At 43.4% G+C, this 25261-nt stretch overlaps 1 protein-coding gene across 2 annotated transcripts; it reads right to left on the bottom strand.

Annotated features, from left to right (window-relative positions):
- Positions 1 to 1171: 1171 nt before the first annotated feature.
- LOC144504062 (apoptosis-associated speck-like protein containing a CARD) lies at positions 1172 to 25109 on the bottom strand. Of its 2 annotated transcripts, none has more exons than XM_078229225.1 (5): positions 24878 to 25109; positions 12649 to 12700; positions 10611 to 10766; positions 6722 to 6769; positions 1172 to 2206 (listed from the first exon to the last, which is right to left on the bottom strand). In XM_078229225.1, exons 2-5 carry the CDS (start codon positions 12656 to 12658, stop codon positions 1953 to 1955), a joined length of 468 nt encoding a protein of 155 aa, XP_078085351.1. In that variant the 5' UTR covers positions 12659 to 12700; positions 24878 to 25109; the 3' UTR covers positions 1172 to 1952. The 2 variants fall into 2 exon arrangements, with proteins under 2 accessions (XP_078085351.1, XP_078085353.1); XM_078229227.1 differs by lacking the exon at positions 24878 to 25109 and adding an exon at positions 15201 to 15279 and having other exon boundaries at positions 1933 to 2206.
- Positions 25110 to 25261: the final 152 nt, after the last annotated feature.

The following is a 25261-nucleotide window of genomic DNA, read 5'->3' as shown; positions in this document are numbered from 1 at the left end:
TCCAAGCCACACACCATCCTGATCTGAAACTATATTGTCATTGCTTCACTTTCAATGAGTCACATCTGAAACTCACTTCCAAACAGCGCTATTAATGTTCTACACCAGATGCACTGCAGCAGTTCAAGAACATGACTCAGCACCACCCCAAGGGCAGTTCTAGATGAGCAACAAACGCACACTTCTCATGGATGAATTAAAACTAAAGAATCTACTGTTAACACCTATCCCCCATTGCGTGATTGGAATGTGTGAATGGCCGAACAGAGGCACAGATTGTTAAGGGATTACCTGAGGAATGTGGCAGCTGTCCTGAAGGAGGGAGTGGAGTGCAGGCTTGGACACAAGCTGCAGAGCGAATTTGGAGAAGTGGAAAAATTGAAGAAGAATAAAAAGTGATAAAAATGGATGAATGATAAAAGGGAGGGAGGGTAGGGGGTGAGAGCAATGGCCCAGGGGATGGGTTGGATGCGGCTGAGAGCCCTGTCAACTACTGTGGGTGGAAAACTATGATTGAGGATGAAGGAAGACATATCGGTGGCGCTATTTTGGAAGGTGGCATCATCAGAACAGATGCGGCGGAAGCGAAGGAACTGAGAGAATGGGATGGAATCCTTACAGGATGTGGGGTGTGAAGAGCTATAGTCAAAGTAGTTGTGGGAGTCGGTGGGCCTGTAATGGATACTTCCTGTTGCTTGCCACTTTAACACACCACCCTGCTCTCCGGTCCGCATGTCCATCCTTGGCGTGTTGCCATGTTCGAGTGAACCCCAACGCAAACTGGAGGAACAGCACCTCATCTTCCGATTGGGCACTTTACAGCCTTCCGGACTGAACATTGAGTTCAACAACTTCAGAGCATGAACTCTCTCCTCCAACTTCACCCCATTTCCATTTATTTTATTTGATTCCTTCTTTTCTCTTATTCATCCACTTATATCACTTTTTATTATTCTATTTCTCCACTTCTCCAAATTCACTCTCCAGCTTGCCTCCAACTGCAGCCGCGTCCACCCCACCCCCCCCCCCCCCCCCCCCCAATCAGGACAACTGCCACATTCCTCAGGTAATCCCTTAACAACCTGCATCTCTGTTCAGCCATTCACACATTCTCTCTCCACAGATGCTGTCAGATCTGCTGAGATTTTCCAGCATTTTTTTGTTTTTGTTTCTGATTCCAGCAGTGGCAGTATTTTGCCTTTATATTTTTTTATTCATTTATGGGACATGGTGTCACTGGCTGGCCAGCATTTACTGCCCATCCCTAGTTGCCCTTGAACTGAATGGCTTGCTGGCCCATTCCAGAGGGCAGTTGAGAGTCAACCACATTGCTGTGGCTCTGGAGTCACATGTAGGCCAGACCAGGTAAGGACGGCAGATTAGTGATATTAGTGAAGGATATTAGTGAAACAGGTGGGTTTTTTCGACAATCGACAATGGTTTGATGATCATCAGTAGATTCTTAATTCCAGATTTTTAAAATATTTAATTCAAATTCCACCATCTGCCATGGTGGGATTCGAACCCTGGTCCCCAGAACATTAGCTGAGTTTCTAGACTAATAGTCTAGCAATAATACCACCAGGCCACCGCCTCCCCTGTTAATATTGCTTGAACCTGCATGTTCCCAATTTTCTTCTCAATGCCTCCCAGTAATTATTTGACCCATACTGGTCACTATTTCATTGTTGTTTGTGAGACCTTGCCCTGAGCAAATTGGGTGCTGCATTTCCAATATTACAACAGTGGCTAGAATTCAAATGTACTTCAGAAATCATAGAAACCCTACAGTGCAGAAAGAGGCCATTGGGCCCATCGAGTCTGCACCGACCACAATCCCACCCAGGCCCTACCCCCATATCCACCCGCTTCATTAGTTGGAAAGTCAATGGGATATCCTGAAGTTGTGGAAGTTGAGACAAACAAAAGTTTCTAGTGGGGAAGTTCTGGTTTTATTGAATGAGATCTTCCATGATGCAATATTGCAACTCACACAATTTCACAAAGAGATGATCACAGCTACTTCCAGTCACCGTCGTGTACTGTAGGAGTTTTCTCATCTTCTCTTCAGGTGTTTTGCCGTTCATGATTTCAGAATACATTTCAGCTGTGAGGCTGTGTCCCATCATATGATCTGCAAGCTCGTCAACATTTTTTACTTTCTGAACAAGATTTGCCCAGTTTTGTTGAACAAAGGCTTTCTTGTCTGTTGTTGCAGAAGATGGAGACAAAAGAACATAGGAATTAACTGCATATCTAAACACGAGACTTTCAGAGACAGAATTCAAAAGAAACTCAGCCTAAAATTTAATTTGACAAAGTGTGATTACAATATCATGAAATGTGAGACGGGTAATTATTGACGACAAGTAATTGTTGACGAGTGCTTTTTGCCACTGGGAGGCTGTTTCCAGTGGGGCTCCACAAGGTTTAGCATTAGGTTCCTTGCTGTTTGTGGTACATATTAATGATTTGGACACAAATCTAAGGGACATGTTCACAAAGTTTGCAGCTGACACAAAAATTGGCCACGTGGTCAATAGTGAGAAGGAGATTGCTGTAGCCTGCTGGTAGATATCAATGGACTGGTCAGATGGGCAGAACGTGGTAAATAGAATTCAACCCACAGAAGTGTAAGGTGAAAATGTAAGGGTGGCACGGTGGCACAGTAGTTAGCACTGCTGCCTCATAGCTCCAGGGATCTGGGTTTGATTCCAGCCTTGGGTGACTGTGTGGAGTTTGCACGTTCTCCGCGTATCTAAGTGGGTTTTCTCTGGGTGCTCCGGTTTCCTCCACCAGTCCAAAAATGTGAGGGTTATATGGATTTCCCATTCTAAATTGCCCCTTAGTGTCACAGTGTATGTTAGATGGATTAGCCATGGTAAATGTGTGGGGTTACAGGGATAGGGTCGGGGAGAGAGCCTGAGTAAGATACTCTGTCAGAGAGTCGGTGCAGGCGCGATGGGCCAAATGGCTCCTTCTGCACAGTAGGAATTCAATGATTCAATGATGCATTCTGGGAGGTCAAGCAAGGCAAAAGTTTAGACAATGGGAGAATGCTGAGAGGTATAGAGGAAGTGAGAGACTTTGGAATGAATGTCCACAGATCCCTGAAGTTTAGGTCAGATAAGGAAAAGAAGACATATATGGAATTATTTTCTTTATTTGGTGAGGTATAGAATATGGGAGCAGGGAGGTTATGTTGGAACTGTATAAATCACAACTTGAGTATTGTGGGTGACACAGTGGTTAGCACTACTGCCTTACACTGCCAGGAACCTGGGTTCGATTCCCAGCTTGGGTCACTGTCTGTGCAGAGTGCATGTACTCCTCATGTCTGCGGGGTTTTCTCCAGGTGCTCCGGTTTCCTTTCACAGTCCGAAAGACATGCTGGTTAGGTGCATTAGCTAAATTCTCCCTCAGTGTACCCGAATAGGCACTGGAGTGTGGCAACTAGGGGAATTTAACATTACCTTCATTGCAGTGTTAATGTAAGCCTACTTGTGATGCTAATAAATAAACATTTTTTTTAAGTTAATAAACTTAAAAACTGTGTAGTTCTGGTCATCTCAATTTAGTAAGGATGTAATTACACTGGAGAGTCTACAGAGGAGATTGATGAAAATTTTCCAGGACTGAAAAATTACAGCTGTGAGGAAAGATTGGACAGGCTGGGGTTGTTCTCCTTGGAACAGATGAAGCTGAGGGGAGATTTGATGGAGATGTACAAAATTGTGAGGAACCTGGAGAGTGTAAATGGGAAAAGACTATTTACTTTAGCAGAGAGGTCAGTGACCGGGGGCGTAGATTTAAAGTGATTGATAAAGTTGATCAGTGAGCTAGCATAGATTTATAAAGAGCAGATATGCCTTCTGAACCTGATTGAATTTTTTGAAGGGGTGTTTTCAAGATATTAGAGGGAACTGGGAGATAAGGTAGAGGAACATTGGGCCAGATTCTCAGACCTCGCCTGCAGCTGGGATTTTTCGGTCCTGTTGCAGTGAATGGAGATTTGGCTGAGTGCCACATTCTCTATTCTTGCTGGCAGTGGAGAATTCTGGCCATTATTTCTGCTGGTTGGTGAATCTAGAACAAGGGGACATTGTCTGAAATTTAGATTCAGAACTTTCTAGAATGAACAGTTCCATACAGGAAGGATGGTTTAATTTTGGAACTCTCTTCCACAAACAGCAATTGATGTTGGGTTAATTGTTACCTTTCAAATCTAAGACTGATCAATTTATTTTAGTAAGAAGTTTAACAACACCAGGTTAAAGTCCAACAGGTTTATTTGGTAGCAAAAGCCACACAAGCTTCCGAAGCCCTAAGCCCCTTCTTCAGGTGAGTGGGAATTCCGTTCACAAACAGAGTTTATAAAGACACAGACTCAATTTACATGAATAATGGTTGGAATGCGAATACTTACAACTAATCAAGTCTTTAAGAAACAAAACAATGGGAGTGGAGAGAGCATCAAGACAGGCTAAAAAGATGTGTACTGTCTCCAGACAAGACACTCCAATTTATTTATTTGTCTCCAGACCAGACGGCTCCAATTTATTTTAACCAAAGGTGTTAAGGGATATGGAGCAAAGGCAGGTTAGTTCAGAGATCAGCCACAATTTCACTGAATATTGGTTAAATTGTCAAGTCTTGTTCCAATTCAGTTAGAGAACCCAAAGTAACTGCAGTTAAAGACTGGCCAGTGCAGTACTTGGAACATTTTATAAGAACATAAGAAATAGGAGCAGGATTGGGCCAGATATTTCCTTTACACACTCCACCATTCAAAAAAGCCATGGCTAATCATCTACCTCAACTCCACTTTGCCACCCTATTCTATTCTTTCATGGGATGTAGATATTGCTGGCAAGGCCAGCACTTGTTGCCCATCTCTAATTGCTGTTGACCCAAATGGTTTGCTAGACCATTTCAGAAGGCGGCTAAGAGTCTATGGGCCTGGATTCACTTGTAGGCCAGACCAGGTAAGGGTGACAGATTTTCATCTTTAAAGGACATCAGTGAACCAGATAGGTTTCCACAACAATCAACAATGGTTTCATGATTACCATTACTGAGACTAACTTTTCAATTCCAGATTATTAATTGAATTTAAATTACACCAGCTTCTCTGTGGTGGAATTTTGAACCCTTGTCCCTAGATCATTAGGCAGAGCTTCTGGATTACTGGTCTAGTGACATTACCATTATGCCACCATCTTCTCACTTCATTTAGTGTGTATGTAAAAACAAAGTTCCAGCTCAAAATAGTTCAGAATGTTGTTCTTTTGACTTTCAAGACAGACAAAAGGCAGGTTGTGTTTTCTGATGAGCAATGTCAGGAATACCATTTGCACTTATTAGAATCTCATGAATGCCAATTAAAAGGCCAACTCACCAAAATCACGTTCTCCATCCGAATCGAGTGACCTGCCAGCAACTAATTAAATGTTTTTTTTTACAACTGTATATAAGTGTCACACAGCTGTCAAGCTTCACCTCACCCATGACTCAGAGGTAGACTATAGTTTCTGCCCATTAATGCTTTCTCTCTCCACTGATGCTACCAGGCCTGCAGAGTACTTCTAGCAATTTCTAAAGACTTATATCAGAAATAAAGGAGCACTTATTATCAGGGAGAAGTGGGGGCTTTAGTGAGCTGTCCGAGGTGTTAGTGTCACTGCTGTTTCTATTTTATATATATGACCTGGATTGAGAAACTGATTGCAAAGTTGTCAGAATTGTGGATGATATCAAACTAAGAGAAGTGGATTCAGGCAAATGTGTACAGAAATTACAGAATGTACAATGGACAAAGTGCATAAATAGGTCAAATAATAACAAATAACTTTAAATGAAGATGAGTATTGTAACATTTTGAAGGAAAACTTAATGACAAATATTCCATGAGCAATGTTGAAATTGCGAATGACAGACTTGAAGGAAACTTTGGAGTTTCAGTGGACTGAACACGAAACAAGTCTAACCAATGCAATGCAGAAATGACAGAGCCTAAACTAAGAATGCAAGTTCAAAGAAGTAATGATCAATACATATAGTATTCTGATCAGACCACACCTTGAGTAGAGTGCTGAGTTAAGGTCGCCATGACTGAGGGAAACCATCAGATACTGGAGGCAGTGCAAAGAGGAATCCTGAGGTGGATCCTTCCAGTCAGAAGTCTGAGAGGCAAATTTTCCCATTCCGCCCACCACAGGAATTATAGCAGGCGAGGGTCAGACCATGGAAAGGTCCATTGACCTCGGGTGGGATTTTCCAGTTTAGGGGCAAGTGCAGCTGCAAAATCCTGCCCCTTGTCATGAGAAAAGAAGTAAGCGACTTGAACTTTTCAGTCTGTGCAGAAGGCATTCTAGAAATGGCCCAATTGAGACGTACACAATAATTGAAGGAAGGAAAAGGTAAATTGAATACTTAACTTTACATTAAATTGGAACTGTAGAACAAAGAAACATAAGTTTAAACTAGTTAAAGGTACCTTTAAGACGGCTATTCACATAGACTGATCAATACCTGGAATAAACTGGCAGATGAAGTAATAGTGACAACAATCCTGGAAACATTTCAGAAAAGGCAAGTTGCTGTAAAGGGAGCCTTTAGGGTCTTTGTGAATGGACAAATTGAAATGGACTGAATGACGTTCCTCATTGACAATTATCTTGTGATCTTATGCATAAAAACATATATTGGAAAAATTAAATACCTGTCACTTTGTCAATCAGAACTTTAGCATTTATTTTCCTCCTTGGAGCTGCAAACAAAATATTATTAAAGAATTGTTATTCCTCAGGGAATTTCAAACATCAGGCAGAATTTTACGATCCCTCCCGCCAGTGGAATTTTCCAGTCCTGCCAAAGTCAGTGGACATTTGACAGTGGACAAAATCACATTTCCTCGCCCTGCCCCTGCCACATCGTAGTGGTTGAATTCCTCCCCTACAAAATGTTTCATATTTTCAGCAATCAATTCAAACACTGCATTCAGACAATGGACAACCTCTTTTCATTTCAGGCCTTTCCAGAACATTAATTTATATTAACCATAAACCTATTTTTGATCTTGGTTTTCATGCAGAGGACAAGTTTGGGAGAAGCAGATTAGGTGTATCAATTCTGATTTAGAAATAGAAACTCCACTCTGAAGTAGAGCAAGGAAGGACTTGCACCCATCGGTTTTGTGCTGTCTCAACACCATTCAAATCTCCAACTTTCACAGCCTTTCTTCGGCCTTTCACGATGCACAGTAGTACTGCTGTCTCACAACGCCAGAGTTCGATTCCTGGCTTGGGTCGCTGTCTATGCGGAGTCAGCACATTCTCTCTGAGGTCTGCGTGGGTTTCCTTCAGGTGCTCCGGTTTCCTCCCACAGTCCAAAAGACGTCCTGATTAGGTGCATTGGCCGTGCTAAATTCTCCCTCAGTGTACCCGAACAGGCACAGGAGTGTGGCGACTAGGGGATATTCACAGTAACTTCATTGCAGTGTTAATGTGAGCCTACTTGTGACGCTAATAAATAAACTTTAACTTTAAACTTCTAACAATGAGAAAAAGTATGAAATATAATAGCCCATTGCTGGATGGGATTCTCCAGCCTCCCCGCAGTGTTCTTTCTAGAGGCGAGGGAGGCTCACCATTAGCCACCAGTGGGATCTTTTGATCCTGCCAAATTCACGGCATTTTGCATGGCTCAACCATCTCATCGCGGAGGAACCCACCGTGAGGAGTCACCTTCGCCAGGACACAAAGATCCCACTGGCAGGAAGGGCTGAAAAATCCGACCCACCATTCTAATCTCAGGAATGAGATCATTTGTGTATAGAGGAAAAGTCTACCTTATTAACAATACTCTTGGATTGTCTGTCCCTTTGGACCCACCTTATGGCTTATTTTGGTCTAACCTAAGAGCAGCAAAGCAAATATTGCTCAAACTCCTCACTGGCCTGCCACTGTGCAAACAGCAATCAATCTCTCTTAAGGCAATTCTCTTTAAATATAGAGTTTGGTATTATGTACTGAGCAAAACAGGTGGGATTTCTGTGGGAACCCAGCATTGCAACAAAAAGAACATTACGATGAGGAGGATGGACAGAGGAATCCTCCACCTTCCTTGCTCTGAAATTGTGAATGTGGTTTGAAAGAAAGCAAAGCAGGTTCTTCCCCAAAGCCCTGTGCCGTATTATCCCACTGTTTACACATGACACCTGAATAACTCTAGAATGTCAATGCTGTGGTTTACGGAGGGTGGATTTGGAATTAATTAAACAATTGTGGCATGTTTTGGGACAAAGGGAAACTCCATGCGTTTCACCTATGTTAGACTAGGACATCAATGTCATAGAGAAGTTAAGTAAGCCAATAGAAGAGGATTTCAATTTACATTGCACCCACATTTAGTGCATGAAAAGTGATACAGTGTTTTGGAAAGGTATCAGAGGAGAGCGGCAAGAATGGTTCCACCGATGGGCTTAAAGAGCTGGGTTCATTTGCATAAGAGCAGCATATCTCAGAGAAGACTTGAAAGATACATAAAAGAATAAAAGGTTGGATTGAGTACGTGGTGATGGATTATTTCTGCTCAACCCATTTGAGGGGCAGCAAGTGGCACAGTGGTTGGCACTGCTGCCTGACAGCACCAGGGACCCGGGTTCGATTCCCGGCTTGGGTCACTGTCTGTGTGGAGTTTGCACATTCTCCCCGTATCTGTGTAGGTTTCCTCCCACAGTCCGAAAGACATGCAGGTTAGGCGCATTGGCCATGCTAAATTCTCTCTCAATGTACCCGAATAGGCATCGGAGTGTGGCAACGAGGAGATTTTCACAATAACTTCATTGTAGTGTGAATGTAAGCCTACTTATGACTAATAAATAAACTTTCTTTTTATTAGGGAGGACCAGGGATCCCACAACTAAACTACATAAAAGTAAGAACAGGCCATATGTTAGGCAGTTTGTCCTTGTCCAGAGAGGAGTGAGCCTCTGGAACATGTTACTGGTTTGTGTGGAGTATACTGACGATCTGCACACCTTAAAGGTGGAGCAGGATCACTTCTTGGCTAGAGTAAGATCACATTATATCAAAGGTAAGTAGTTTAACAGTTAGTGTACACATGATCAACGTGATCTCATGGACTCGTTTTAATTGCCTGAGAGAGTCAGAAAAGACATTTCTAATTTTTTTTCCCAGGCATCCTGAGTTGTGGGGCAGGCTTGATGCACCTGGTCTTTCGCTGCCAGGTGAGGATGGCATTGCCAGTGGCTGTGAAGGTGAATGTTTATGCGCCTGGCTTCTCCAGGTTGAAGAAAGAGAAAGGAGGCATGGTGGCATAGTGGTTAGCACTGCTGTCTCACAGTGCCAGGGACCTGGGCTCGATTCCAGGCTTGGGTCACTGTCTGTGTGGAGTTTGCACATTCTCCCATGTCTGTGTGGGTTTCTTCCGGGTGCTCCGGTTTCCTCCCACAGTCCAAAGATGTGCGGGTTAAGTTGATTGGCCATGCTAAATTGCCCCTTAGTGTCAGGGGTAAATACGTAGAGTAAATAAGTAGGGTTATGGGGATAGGGCCTGATGGGATTGTGTTCGGTGGAGACTTGATGGACCAATGACCTCCTCCTGCACTGTGGGGATTCTTTGACATTGCACCATCCCCCCGTTTACTGCATCAGGTCATTGAGGTTCTGTATTCCAACAAATATAAATACATTTCATTCTTTTTTTCCAAAGAGAAAAATGGTGGAGTGAGAATGCAGTTTCATTGCCGACTTGCCCCTGGTGAAGGGTGCCATTGACAGTGCATTGCACATCCCATTGCCAGCGCCACATGTCAGTTCTGAGATTTACAACAACCAAAACCAATTCAACTCTCGCAATGTCCAGCTGGTGTGTCATTGCATCATGCCTACTGTACTAGCAACAGTCACAATACTTTCATCAGCAGTCCAAGGTACAATCTGCATTTAAACCATGATGATGAACCAGATGGTGGCTACTGGGTGATAACAGCTATCATTTGGTGACATGGCTCTTGAGTACAATGTGCAACAACCACAAATGTGGGCAGTATGCATATAATGAGAATCATGTTGATGCACAAAATGTGTTTGGGTCAACCACTGGAGTGCTCACTGCCTGAATGAGTGATGGAAGCAGATTTAATAATAACTTTCAAAAATGAATTCAGTAAATACTTAAGAAATTAAAAAAATTACTGGGCTATAGAGAGAATTGGCTAGTCTTTTCAAAGGTTGGCACAGACACAGTGAACAGAATTGTTTCCTGTGCGCCTGTAGAATTCTGTAATTCCAGGTAAGGCACACAACCCACTTTTGAGTTAGTTTACTTTGGGGTGGTGAATGTTCAGCTCAGAACATTCAGAGACAGGTAGTGTGGAGAAATTTAAAGGAGAACTGGTTAAAAATTTGAGTTGGTGTTGATGGATTCATTTCCAAACCAGACAAATGTGGACTATAGCTTTTTTCTTGTTTTGTACTTTATATATGTTCTCATTGAAATATTTGATCTCATTATTGACAAAAGCTGAGTCATTTATTGTGGTGAATATCTCATTACATTTGAATATCAAAATAATATATAGTTACCCAAAGGCTGATTCCTGGCTGACCCTCCGCGAGGTGCTGAGTTGGAAGTTATGGGCATGGTGACCTTTGCGGAGCCGCATCCTTGAATGTTGGGACTGAAAACAGTAGAGCCTCCATCAACATTGATATTAGACACTATACTATGTCCTCTAGCACCTGAATGAGCAGTTAGGAGAAAATCAATTAGCCAGTGTTACAGACAAATTGACCACATTGTTTCACACTCATAAATATTTATTTTACTTGGATAAAGTAGTTTCACACCCAAAGTATGACATGAATATGTATTGCTGCAACTCATGTCACATACCAGCACTAAAACGCAGATTCCGGGTTAAGCAAAATGATTGAGCTAGAGAATGTGAATCATTGGCCAGAAATTTACATGGGTGAGGGTGAGCATAAAATTGTATGGGTGGGGGCTGGCGGGATCCCAAAGAGAATTAGTCCATGCAATTTATACTATGTCCTCTAGGACACCCAGGCACAATTTCAAGATAGGGCGGACAGGACTTCGGACACCTATTACTTAAGGCACTTAAGGTCCCTTTTCCCGCCCAGCCTCAATTTTAGGCTGGTGGGCGCTGGCTGGGTCAGAAGAAGTTAGCAATCTCAAACTCAGGTGGGAAGGGGGTGGGGTGGTGTGTGCGCCTCAATCTGAAGGCCCTTTCAAATTTGGAGCACCCTGTCCTCAGGGAGCTGGGAGCTCTGGTCCTGGCCCTCTCACCCCTGCCCGAGCCTATCCTGACATTGAGATCATCCCACCCCTCCTGAACCCCCTCTCCCCCCACTCCCTGATGGCACCTCTTTCCATCCTGCCCCTGCGACCACGAATATGTACCTGAAGTATCATCCCAGGACTTAGGCTCAGGCACAGCACTGCAGTACCTGGAGGGACTGGAGAGCTGTTGACCAATCAGATAGGCCGACAGCTCTCCAATCCGGGACTTCCATCCAAGGGCAGAAGGAGATCCCGCCTGTTGCCAATCAAAGCTCAATTGAGCGTGAAATGGCAGTGCACCTGATGGAGTTGGCAGGGATGCGTTCCCCACCAAACTCTCAGGATAACAGGAGCCAAGCGTTTGCCATTCTGAATAGTCAGGCCATTGTTTCTCATTTGTGATGCTATCGAGGGGCTCTAAACCTTCCAATCAGTTAGTAAAATATCCTGAATAGTTTGTAAGCAGTGGATTATGTCATCCATAACTGACTATATTTTGTGAAACTGTGTTGTTATCTTGAGCAGGGAATGAGCCAGTGCAATTGACTAGTAAGACAAAAGATAAGCCAGCTGCCATTACCTTTGTTCCCTGCCATAAACTCTGTTCTCTAGCCATTGACACCATCCCTTTCCCTGGCCACTGTCTGAACCAGATTGTTCACAATTGTGCCATCCTCTTTGATCCTGAGCTGAGTGACCCCATATCCCCTTCTTCACCAAGGCAGGCTGCTTCAGTATAGCTCATTATGTGAACACTGGAGGGTGAGGCTAAAATGTCTTCAGCCAGTCAACTGCTTGAAGGCATAAAAGTGGGATATCATCTTGTAAAGAGAGGGAAAACTGGTCAGTTTTAGACACAGTTTCAACCCACAGCTTCTCCCGGCCAATCACAAATATCAAACATGAAGAATTCTGTGGGTCAAGTCCCCTGGTCAAGGAAGATGTTGGATTCTGAGTGACATGCCAATGAGAGAGACTGAATAAATGTATAAATCAAAGCCAAATTTGATTAATGACAGCACATGTAGAATTAATCTTTCTGGTAATTCTACCAGCTATCTACATAAACACATGCTGTACAACAAATTATGAAGCATATATTTGAACATTGATGTTTCAGACTAATATTGTTCATATAGTCTCAAGATTAAGAAAAGATCAAGAATAGCAATTGCATCCACCTCTGGTATAATATCCAATAAAGGAACAATCAAATATAAATCTGTAAATATGTTTCAGAGATCAAGTCTATTAACTGAATAGCCTATATTTAATGTAACTTTTGTTTTAATAATATCACAACTAAAAGAAAGATACCTGAATCCATCTTTGGTACTTGAATCTCTTAGCGCTGTAGAATTAGCTGCAGCTTTAATTAAAAAAAGAGGTTATTGTTTTAACTAATATGGTAATGTTCTGAAACAAGGTCCATATGGTTTAATCTTTACTCTGCCATAAACCTTTGTACACATCATGTGACGACCTTTATTCTTAACCATAAAGCATTTAAGGGTCTATTAATATTCAGCCTTTGTACTGCTTTGTGCCGCTGAATAGGAACATTTATCTCCTCAGTTAAATCCTTGGTCAATTTAAATGTAGTTAGGTCAATGGTCCATTCAACTGAACAGTGAGCTGACCTCATCCGTGCAGCAGTGTGGGCACTTTCCCAAACTTCCCCAGTTACAATATAAGCCAAAGTTATTGTTTCTGATCAATTATCCCTGCTGCAAAGTGAAAATGTGTACATTGAATAAAGGTTTGTTGACCCTGCTTTAATCCCCATTTCCACCCTCACGTAAATAACCTGGCAACATTCACTTCCTGGATTCACACATAAAAGCCACAGAGAAAAGGCAGGAAAACAACTTGAGGGAAATACTACAGCCCAGAAGTCCTAGTCTTTAAAGAAAAAAAATGGCAGGAATTATCCAGCTGCTCACACCCTGTCACCACTGCCAGTAAGGATGGAGAATTTGGCACTTAACCAAATCTCTGTTCACTGCACCAGGACCAGATAATACCATTGGCATGAACGGCCAGAGAATCCCACCCACAATTTAACATCTTTGCGTTTGAACCATCCGGCAACCCAGTGAGAAAGGGCGGCTTTTGAGTAAAGCTGGGGCAGGGTCAATTGTGGAGGCTCTAAGTCCCCACAGCCTGCCAGTGATCGCTGACTTTCAGCGGAATAGGAAAGCCATAACACAGATGAATATCCCGAGCTGATTTAAAAGGGCCATGTTAGAAAATCACAAGAGAAGTTAAGCAAATAGGAGAAAAAAAAGAGAAAAAGCAATGCCATATTAATCACAAAGCGCAAGAAGTTAAGTGCTAATACCATTTATACTGTGTAGTCATTTATCGTCAATTAAGAAGCTAATTAACATTAAAATAATACATAAAATGAGGTTAAAAACAATCAACTTTCAATAAATAAACATATAAATTTAATAGGATAAAATTACTAGACCACGTGTATGAAGAAACGATTTTAACGTGAATGTGAAGAATTTCAGGTTAAATTAGAAAATCATAAAGCCCAGACAAAGGGTCGTCCAGACTCAAAACGTTGGCTCTATTTTCTCTCCACAGTTGCTGTCAGGCCCACTAAGATTTACATAAAGAACATAAGAACATAAAAACTAGGAGCAGGAGTAGGCCATCTGGCCCCTCGAGCCTGCTCCGCCATTCAATACGATCATGGCTGATCTTTTTGTGGACTCAGCTCCACTTACCCGCCCGCTCACCATAACCTTTAATTCCTTTACTGTTCAAAAAAGTATCTATCCTTGCCTTAAAAACATTCAATGAGGTAGCCTCAACTGCTTCACTGGGCAGGGAATTCCACAGATTCACAATTCTTTGTGTGCAGAAGTTCCTCCTCAACTCAGTCCTAAATCTGCTTCCCCTTATTTTGAGGCTATGCCCCCTAGTTCTAGTTTCACCCGCCAGTGGAAACAACTTCCCTGCTTCTATCTTATCTATTCCCTTCATAATCTTATATGTTTCAAAAAATATCTCCCCTCATTCTTCTGAATTCCAATGAGTATAGCCCCAGTCTACTCAGTCTCTCCTCATAAGCCAACCCTCTCAACTCCGGAATCAACCTAGTGAATCTCCTCTGCACCCTCTCCAGTGCCAGTATGTCCTTTCTCAAGTAAGGAGACCAGAACTGTACACAGTACTCCAGGTGTGGCCTCACCAGCACCTTGTACAGCTGCAACATAATCTTGCTGTTTTTAAACTCCATCCCTCTAGCAATGAAGGACAAAATTCCATTTGCCTTCTTAATTACCTGCTGCACCTGCAAACCAACTCCTTGAGATTTCTGCACAAGGCCACCCAGGTCCCTCTGCACAGTAGCAGGCTGCAATTTTTTACCATTTAAATAATAGTCCATTTTGCTGTTATTCCTACCAAAATGGATGACCTCACATTTACCAACATTGTACTCCATCTGCCAGATCCTCGCCCATTCCCTTAGATTTTCCAACATTTTCTGTTTTTGTTTCAGACTCCAGCATCTGCAGTATTTTGCTTTTAAATCATAAAGCCCGTTTTTTTACCCCGTTTTTAGATAATCAATAACATGCCTCTAGTGCATTGACAAGTAAAACTTTCAAAAACTGATCTTATAATTCCAAATATGCATTGGAACCATTGATAAAGACTTTTACTCCACATTCCCAAATGCAAGCAAAAGGCATCGACATAAAGGATACAGTGGGCACAGGCAATCATTCTGCTCCGCTGTTCAACCAGCAGAAGGAGAATCTAGCCCAGTTCCTTTTATCTGTTTTTCTATCCTCCACATTCACCGATTTGCTACTTTCATACAGCTATTTCCTTGCATTATATTTTCAAACCTTTTCACGATTCCTTTCCTTGAAATGTCGTTCAACCGTCATCAGCCTCAACCCACAAATAAAATGATGCCTTGAATTCAAGCCCTTCACTGTTTGTTTCTTATCTTTATGGTCTTCATAGATAAGAAGGGGTGTGTCTCATAAATTTAGATTATCAACCACTACCATTATCTTAACTGCTCTGCGGAAGCTAATGTGCAAGTGCTACACAACTATATCGAAAAGTCAAAACAAACTACAAATCTGAAAAATCTGAATTTTTTTAAAAATTGGTAATATGTAGCATATGTACTCATTAACAAACAAACATAGATCAACATCAACTAAGCATTCTTTAGTAGGCAGCTAATACTCTAAACTGCAGAGCAGGTACTTTTCATTGGGTTTTCTGACATCAATAATGCCATGTTGGCATGGTGGCATAGTGGTTAGCACTGCTGCCTCATAGCGGAATGGACCCAGGTTCAATTCCCGCTTTGGGTAACTGTGTGGAGTTTGCATGCTCTCCCCATGTCTGCATGGGTTTCCTTCAGGTACTCCTGTTTCCTCCCACAGTTCAAAGATGTTGGCTGTGGTAAATTGTCCCTTAGTGTCAGGGAGATTAGCAGGGTAAATATGTGGGGTTACAGGGATAGGGCCTGGGTAGGATTATTGCAGACTCGAGGGACCAAATGGCCTCTTTCTGAACTTTAGGGATTCTATGTCATGTTTACATGTTTCACTTTCAGCTGTCTTGTTTTTGAAGTCCCAAATCCCTTTCTGTATTTCAACAGGCTCTCCTTTCTGTTACACTGGGGCAAATCTTTTAGCTCCTTCACTCAATCCTCCTGAGCGTACCCGAATGGCCTTCCAGTATCAAGGCACTATCTGGTAACTTTCCATTCTTTTAAATCTCTGCAAGTTTCATCTCTTCAATCAGGGCATCCATTTTCACCAGCATTCTGGCTTTTGTAGAGAAATAAACATGTCAAAATTCAAATTAAAACCCTTCTGCAGAACTGAAAACTAAAAGCCCTGGGCCTGATCTTGCTGGTAAAGTAATGAGGTGCAAAATGATGTTAGTTATGTTACATTGACATGCAAATTGACCAGGAAGAGGTGAGCTGTGAACTTTTGTAACTTGGGACTGAATTTTAAACCTGAAGATGATGAAGTCCAGCCACTGGGACCACAAGCAAAAGCCAGCAGTGGGTAAGGCAGCTCTCTCCCCGACACCTTCCCTTGACATTTGCCCATCCTCCTGGCTCCCAGCCAGTCCCCTAAGGACCCTGCAAATCTGCTCCTTGCTGTTAGATCCATGCCAGTCCACCAATTGCTTCATACAATTAGCCCTTTCCCCTTAGATTCCCCTTTAGCTATAGCAGTTTGCTGAATTTGCGCATTAATTGCCCATTTATTTAGTCACAGGGAGTTAATGTTGGAATTGAATAGTCAAAATGCCTTTTAACCCAATTATAATGCAAAAGGCAACCTCTCCAATCCAGAAAGGAACAGCTTAAATGGAAAAATTTCACTGTTTTAATTTGAATTTTTTTCTTACTTTCCTTTCTGACATGCTTTCTCTCTCACTTTGTTTTGCTCTCTTTATTGCTTTTTCTAAACCTTGTTCAACTCTAATTCACCCTCCTTTTCTGCTTTTCTGTTTCCTTCGCAATCCTTAAATGCTATTAGATATAAATGCTGGAATTCTACCGCCCTACTCACCACGGAATCGGAGCAGGCGAGGGGCAGACAATGGAAATGTCTGTTGACTTCGGGCAGGATTTTCCAGTCTCAGGTCAAGCGAGGCTGTAAAGTCCCGCCCAAAGTGTTGCTCACTAAAGACCAGGGGCACAATTTTCCTGAAAAAAAATTAAGTACCCTAATGACAGGAATACGGGAGTTATTCCTGCCTGTTTTTTAGACAAGCTTAGTTGATTGAATTTCAAGCACTCTGTGCACCACAGAGGCCATCAGGGATTTACGCCAGTGGGGAAGGGTAATCCCACCTGAGAGGAGGCTGGTATCAGACTGCTGAGGGAGCCAGTGAAGATATGCCAATCTCCCAGTATGCTGGGAGATTGTGCCTCCCATGCCCCCCCCCCCCCCCCCCCCCCCCATCATTGCCGGCCTCCTGATTGCCAACCTTCCCCCTTCCTTCTCAAGCAGCACAGCGGGCTGGGAAAATCACATTCCAGATGTCATCAGCATCTCACATAGCAGCAAGTTCAGCAGATAAATCTTAAAGCAGAAAGGTGAAGAAAAAAGTCTAGCTGAAGGTAAGAAGCATTGTGCCAGCAAGAACTGGCCCATTAATGTAAGATGTGTTTTTGTCTATTCTGAAACGTCTATTGACATGATCCCCGTGGACATTGATAAGTTTTAAAATATATTTGATTTTCCAGTAACGTAAATGAATTGTATGATAAAAATTTCAATTTTTAGACTTTTACTGTAGCAAACAAACCAAAATCAATTACAGCTAAACATTACTTAGTAGGCAGTTCATACTCTAAACGACAGAAATGGTATTCCTCATTGTTTGTTTAACATTGATAACGCCATGCCACATTACACCATACTCTACAGAATTGCTGCCTTGTTTTCAAAATCCAGAATCCCACTCAGTGAACAGGCTCTGTTTTCTATTGCACTGGAGCGAATCTCCCAGAGTGCTTCTCTCAATCCTACTTTCTCTACCCAAATTGACTTCCAGCTGGAAGGCACCATCTAATTATTTTTTGGTCTTTACAAATCTCTACAAAGTTCATCGCTTCAAACAGGAAATCTGTTCTCACCAGCATTCTGCAGTCACTGCAATAGTTTTGCTGCATTTTCACCGAGCAGTGACTCACTCTCTCTTTGTCTCCAAGGTCTCTGAAATTGGCCACCAATGTTTGTAAGTCTGTGAAAAACCAGGCCAGCTGCCTCTGTCTCTGTGCTCAAGTGTGAATGTTGGCACATAGATTTTAATAGAATTCAACGTGGACCCCCCCCAGTCCACATGGCAACCAGGTCTCAACACCGGGCAGAACATGTCCCTCTCCACCGTTCCATTTTTCCATGAATTAAAATAGATAGAAAAACATAACCATCTTGTGAACCTTTGCGCTCATAACAATATATGTGCACTGTGGGGAGTGGACGCCAGTAATTAAGCATTTTACTTTTTATATCTAGGGAAATATTTTTCCCTTAACCAACATCACCAGAACAGATTAGTTGGTTGTATATTTTATTGTTTTGTGTGGGAATTCTCTGTTATCATGGCCCATGTGCTTTTGGGGGGAATAAATCTATGCTATTTATGGGAAGATAATCTTTTTAAGAACTAGTTTTCTCTAGGATCTGATTTCTGATAAATATGCACTGGCTTTTAGTAAATGATCATTTGACCAGGTTGCCTGTGAGATGAACAATAGAAAAAAGGGGTCAACAAGATAATTATAGGAGTAAATAGAGTTGGTTTTCAGTTCCAGCACTTCAAGAACAAAGAACAAAGAACAATACAGCGCAGGAACAGGCCCTTCAGCCCTCCAAGCCCGTGCCGCTCCCTGGTCCAAACTAGACCATTCTTTTGTATCCCTCCATTCCCACTCCGTTCATGTGGCTATCTAGATAAGTCTTAAACATTCCCAGTGTGTCCGCCTCCACCACCTTGCCCGGCAGCGCATTCCAGGCCCCCACCACCCTCTGTGTAAAATATGTCTTTCTGATATCTGTGTTAAACCGCCCCCCCTTCACCTTGAACCTATGACCCCTCGTGAACGTCACCACCGACCTGGGGAAAAGCTTCCCACCGTTCACCCTATCTATGCCTTTCATAATTTTATACACCTCTATTAAGTCTCCCCTCATCCTCCGTCTTTCCAGGGAGAACAACCCCAGTTTACCCAATCTCTCCTCATAACTAAGCCCCTCCATACCAGGCAACATCCTGGTAAACCTCCTCTGTACTCTCTCCAAAGCCTCCACGTCCTTCTGGTAGTGTGGCGACCAGAACTGGACGCAGTATTCCAAATGCGGCCGAACCAACGTTCTATACATCTGCAACATCAGACCCCAACTTTTATACTCTATGCCCCGTCCTATAAAGGCAAGCATGCCATTTGCCTTTTTCACCACCTTCTCCACCTGTGAAGTCACCTTCAAGGATCTGTGGACTTGCACACCCAGGTCCCTCTGCGTATCTACACCCTTTATGGTTCTGCCATTTATCGTATAGCTCCTCCCTACATTAGTTCTACCAAAATGCATCACTTCGCATTTATCAGGATTGAACTCCATCTGCCATTTCTTTGCCCAAATTTCCGTTTGAGAGTTTACTAGAAGCTGGAATGAAGAAAACAGGGGCGATTTTCCCAAAAAAATTCAGAGTGTCCAACAGGTGGGAAAACAGGAGTCTCATAATTTACAGCACTCTGTGCAATACAGAGGCCATCAGGAGATTCATGCTATTAGTGGTGGGGGAGGGGGGCAGATCCTAAACCCGCCAGAGAGGCCGGCAGCAGAGTGCTCAGGGGGTCAGCATACATGCGCCTGAACTCCCAGTTTGCCAGGAGATCAGTTGACATCCCACACCTCCCCCCGACCCCTCCCCCACACGGACATCTCCACCCTCCAGATCACCCCCTCACTGGTCACCCACCCTCTAATCGCTGGCCTGACCTCCCCCTCCCCAATTGACAGCCTCCCGATCGCCGCCCCTGAACCCACTGCCCCCCCCCATTCGCTGGCCTCCTGATTGGCGGCCCCAACCTCCAATCACTGGCCCCACTACTAGCCCCCCCACCTCCCCCCATCTGGCTCTGCCCCACCTGGGCCCAACCCTGTGAGGTCCCACCCCCTTTGAGGCCCCACTCCTTGGCACTGTTTGGTGCTGGTGGGCACTGCCAGGGTGCCAGGCTGGCAGCGCTGCCCCTAATCTCCCGGGGGTCCTCAATGGAGCTCACTAAACAGATGGAAATGAGCTAATGTATATTAAAATCAGCCTCGCGTTGTTCCCTGGCATGAGGCTGATTATGTCAAAATAAAAATGGCCCAGGAAAATCGTGACCTGCTGGATGCATGGCACAAATCAGATTTTTGGCCTCCTGCTGAAATTTCCCACCCCACTATGTGACTCAACCAGCATGGCAAGGTGGGAAAATCATGCCCCACGTCTCTTTCAACAGAATTTAGTTAAACTTCTGGGTGCTGGCAAAAAGAGTTAAAGGGCCCGATTTTACCATTTTGATTCTAAATGCTGAATCTGGGAGTGTTCCAGATCCAACTTGTAAACCCTGTTCTTCAGCGCCCCCATACTCACTCTGCCTGAAAAAAAGCTGCAATTTTAATCACGCTGCAGAAGCCTGTGGACGGGGCTTATCAGGCCCGAAACACTGCTGCTCCGATTGGAGCCTTCAACTGCGCAGCACAGTAAAAACAAATAGAAAAACGCTCCCCTGCCACATCACTCCCGGCCGGATAATGCCTCCCCCCCGAGCCCCCACAGACATTGCCCCACTGCCACAACATAACTGTCCTCCTTATCCCCCACCCCCCCTCACTACCCAGACCGATCGTGGCCCCCTGCCCCCCTTCCCCACCACCGATCGCACGCAGAGTGGCAGCACCCCCCTCACCAATTGCACGCAGAGTGGCAGCGGACGCCCCCTGCCCTCCCCCCCCGTCCCTCCCCAGTGAGCCATCTGACCCACCTCCCTCCCCCCACCCCCCCAGAGAGTGATCTGACCCGCCTCCCTCCCACCTCCCCCACACCACTGATTTGAGTCAGAGAGCCACCGGAAGCTCTGAACTTACCTCCTCAGAAACTGGAGCACCCGAATTGGATCTTTGTGGACCATGTTTGATTCGCGCCGAATCTGGACGGGCGAACACGGCGGTAAAGTGGGGGGCAATGCCGGTAAGTTTGGATGTCCAGCCCATTAAGTCAATTTAAATGCATGCAAATGCATTTAAATTGATGTCACACCTGTTTCGGGCGCAATGGCGATGGTGGCCATTTTAGGGAAACGGACGCGGAGGCGATCACAGATCACGCTACTCGCCTCACGCCCGACTTTACCAAGTTTCAAATGAACAACTCTACTAACAGTAAATAGAATTCCTAGTATAGCTAAGCTGAGAGAGAGAAAAATAAAGCTTTTGACACAAAGCTCCAGGTTCTAAGGATATTAAAATCAGGACAGCTCTGACCCAAGGTGGCTATGCTTAAGGTGCTCTGGAGGCCTATGTTGAGTAGGAAGTTTGAAACCTTGCAATATTTGGAGGAGATTTAATGGGAAAACCTTGCTGGAATTAGAGTTAAGCCCAAAGAAACATCAATCCATATAAGAATTATTGACACCATTCACTAAGATCAAGCAATTAATCTTCCAATTTCAGCAATTTGCTGACTTGAGTCTTGGGATACAAATCAAGTGGGTGTGTAAGGAAAGTGCAGTGAAGAAGGTCAATTTCGGTGGTAAGTATCTGGGTTTATTGGACTTCTAATATATTTATCATAACTGACCAAGATAGATTGCAGTCTTTTAGAATTTGTGTTTTGATTTTTGTATCGTAGAATTATTTTATTTTAAACCATGAACCTTGTGCTTTCATTCTTACAGTAAGTACCTGGGGTTTAAAGTTTCTAAAAAACAGTTGTTGGTTTCTACCAAGACCATAAAACAATGCAGTTGGCAATGGAACTGGTGACATGTCAAAAGCAATTCGGTGGCTGTAAAGTGATTTGGGAGCATCCGGAATACATGCAAGTTGTTACATATATGAAAATTTTTTTTAAAACTTTTTTTTTCTCTGTACTTGCAACTTCTTAGTTCCTATTTTCCATTTTAGTTAAAAATGAAATGTGAACTGTCAGCTGCTTAGTAAAAACTTGTCACTTACCAATGTTTCTCAATAATCCCTTGTTTCTTTTTATATGTTTTAAAGTTGTTAGAGGAAGGAAGCTGACGTTTTGGGTCAATCCCAGTGAGGGTGCCGAGAACGGCCCAAATAAAATGTGATAGTTTGGGGTCACAGGAGGAGGTCTCCTCTTTGAAACATCCCCAGAGTGGGTTCACAGCTCAATAGATCCATCATAGCAAGGGGACTGGGTGGAGGCCCCACTGGAATAGGTCCTGATAAACACCAATCCTCACTCATCCAACACTTTGTCCTGTCTAACCTTGGCTTTCCACTAGGATCATATAAAGGTACAGGGTCATTTGAGACCACAGTGAGTTGTCATAGTGGGTGGATACTGTTATCCATACCCTTTTTTCCAGTCACCCTAGGCACAGGTAAGGGCTCCCCACTCAGGGTCACGAGCCATGACCAATGGCAGAATCTGTCAAATTTCAGTGGTGTTGACAGAAGAGTGAAAACAGTAAGGGAACATGGCTATTTATAAGCAGAGGATCATTAGGAAAGAGTACCTGTGTTTTCTTTAAGCACACATGAGGAAAGCAACAGGAAACCACGTCATGTACTCTTTTTCCTGGTTATGTTGCTGATTGTTCTTCAAAGTGAAAAACGAGAAACTTTTTATGAGCAACTGAAGGGGAAAGTGCAAGACTGCGAGGCATGGAGAAATTAACAGAGGGCCTGCCCTGAGGCAAATCACTATAACAAACATGTAAAGTAGGAAAATTCTACAGTGCCTTTGTCTTCAGCAATCCTCATTTAGGCCAGAATTCCTCATTTATCACAGTGTGTAGGTCACCTTTAGATCACGCTGGCCCATGGAAACTCCCAGTCTGTGGGTCCCCTCCTGCCCCACAAGCTTGTTTTAGATTTGGGGTAGCAGATGGTGCAGAGGAAGTTAGAAGCAAGGGCCCTAATCCAGTGAGATCCAAGACTAATTTGTGGGTCTTTCACCATCCTGTCTTATCTACAGCTAGAATATGACACAAGCCCTGGAAATCTTCAAACTTTTGGTGCACAACTCCTGTTGAGACATTCTGCAAGTGTTATAGACAGGAAGGGGATTAATTTAAACCGCCCTGATTTCTCCTCTCACTACCTATCCATGAACAAAAAGGTGCTTTTGATTTCTGATTTCCCCCTTTGTAAGTAGTGGCTTTATTTTTTCAATCCTTCAGTTTGGTGTGATCCAATCCCCCACAATAATCCCACAGCAAACTCAAAAAGGTAAAATAAAAGGTTGGTTTAGTTTACACACGCTCAAAATGTAGGAAAGGGATTTTGCCATCTCCGTGCATTTCAGCCCCATACAATAAATGAAGGATAAGGGAAAGAAGCGGGTACAGGGCAAGACCATAATAAAAATAAGAGTTGTGGTTTCACATGAGTTCAGAGTTCAGAATTAAAAGTTGATGCGCGATAAATCACATGGGAGGCAGGATGTATCCGGGAAATAAAGGCTTTTATTGCCAACAATAACAGAGCTACTATATACAATATACAATCCCAGACTAAAGGGTCACCAGGCAGAGCAGTGACCTTTATACCTCTCCCAGGAGGCGGAGCCAACTGGGGTGTACCATAAGGACTATATTAACAGGTAGAACAGCCCAACCCTAACCCCAACAGTAACATATCTACAGACTCATAGTACTGGCCAGACCATGGCTTAGCACTCCTGGTGGTAACCAACAATGGTTCACCACAAAAGTCCAATCGCATATTCCTTCAGAGGGTAGCAGGCTGACTGTTGCAGGCGCATAGAACATACAAACATAAAAATAGTCCATTTTGAAAAACAGAAGAAAACGTTGCCAGGCTGACAGAAATATTTTTTCTTCCTATACCGTGGCCAGGACAAGGTTCTGCATCAGTGAGAGAATGAACAGAAATGTCGGCCAGAATCAAATTCTCTGCAGTGATTTCAGGCATCTGACCAGACTGGATATCCTTTCGGACAAGGGCCAGAATTATTCCCTTTGTCGCCATGAGACCGGTCTTCACCCACCCATCTGAACTTGCCCTAACCCCAGTTCATTTTTCAGGTTTGGACTCATTTTCAATGTATCTGTTGCCCAAGAGCTAACCCAGCAGTGCAAAGAGGTGAATGTTACATTAATGCATTGCTGATGAGGCTGAGTACCAGAAGAAGCCAGCAAAGGGCCTTAAAAGACCAGAACTGTCTGAGAAGTCACTTCTGAGTCCTACCACCACCTTCCTTGCAAAGCAGTGAAGAGTGGGACAGACACAAGTAGATTAGGGTTGACATAGAAATTCTGGAAAATTGGGCTCTACCGTTATAAGCATGTGTCAGGTGGAGAGGAGGCCGGCAGCAGTTGTTGCAGCACAGGACAATCCTAGTCAAGGCACTGACAGCTTCAATGTACTTTATTCTCCAACGCGAGTTCCCTCAATTGTAAACAATCCTGGATATGGTAGTCAGGAAATGACCTGCTACTGAATAATGAATATTAGGGTCAGACTTCCCGAAACCTCTGAAACGCCCAAATCACACTGAACTAAAAATAAATGAATGCCCTTCACGTTTTCTAACTGTGTCAATTAATCTTTTGGAAATAACATACTATAATATTTTTATTTGTTCGTTGATGGTTATAAATTTATACAAAATTAGCTATGTGATAGTAACATTGAGAAGTCTGGACTCATTCGAAAAGATGGTCAAATATTTTTTAAAACCCAGTGGATCAAGCAAATCAACAGGAGGGCTGAACATTTTTTCTGAAACATTAGGCCCTATGTTTGCCCCAGATCGAGCAAAATGTTACCTCGTTTTATTCCTCTGGTTTTCAGGACTGTCTTCCAATGGAGGGTCTTTCCAAACTCACAACAACAGCAAGCCTCTCAATCCGCTCTCTGCAATCCTGCAGAGAGAACAATCATAGAAGCCATGCACCCTTTTTATGACACAAGCTGCTGCATTCAGGTAACTAGAGTGTTTAAAGGTCCAAAAGTCACCTTAAGGAGCGACGGAGTGAATGTAATTGTATGAGGTAAGCGGAAGAGAGAGTAGGGTGGCAGAAAAGCGGGTGATGGGGTAGAGTGGCAGTAGGGTGAGGGGTCAGGTGGGAGTTGAGTGATTGGAGTAGGTATTCAGGTTGGGGTAGTTGGACAATTGGAGGGATTTAGTCAGACTGGGGAGTAATTAGGTG

The sequence above is a fragment of the Mustelus asterias genome, chromosome 14 (assembly GCF_964213995.1).
Source record: "Mustelus asterias chromosome 14, sMusAst1.hap1.1, whole genome shotgun sequence".
Classification (NCBI taxonomy): domain Eukaryota; kingdom Metazoa; phylum Chordata; class Chondrichthyes; order Carcharhiniformes; family Triakidae; genus Mustelus; species Mustelus asterias.
This window is presented reverse-complemented; position numbering and strand designations above follow the sequence as displayed.

Bases quoted from the DNA above. Each gene is read 5' to 3' on its own strand.
- LOC144504062 (XM_078229225.1), bottom strand. The intron at 6,770-10,610 runs GTAACTATATAT...TTTTGTTTGCAG, and splicing joins AGCCAGGAATCAGCCTTTGG to CTCCAAGGAGGAAAATAAAT. The intron at 2,207-6,721 runs GTATTTAATTTT...CTGCAACAACAG, and splicing joins TCTGATTGACAAAGTGACAG to ACAAGAAAGCCTTTGTTCAA.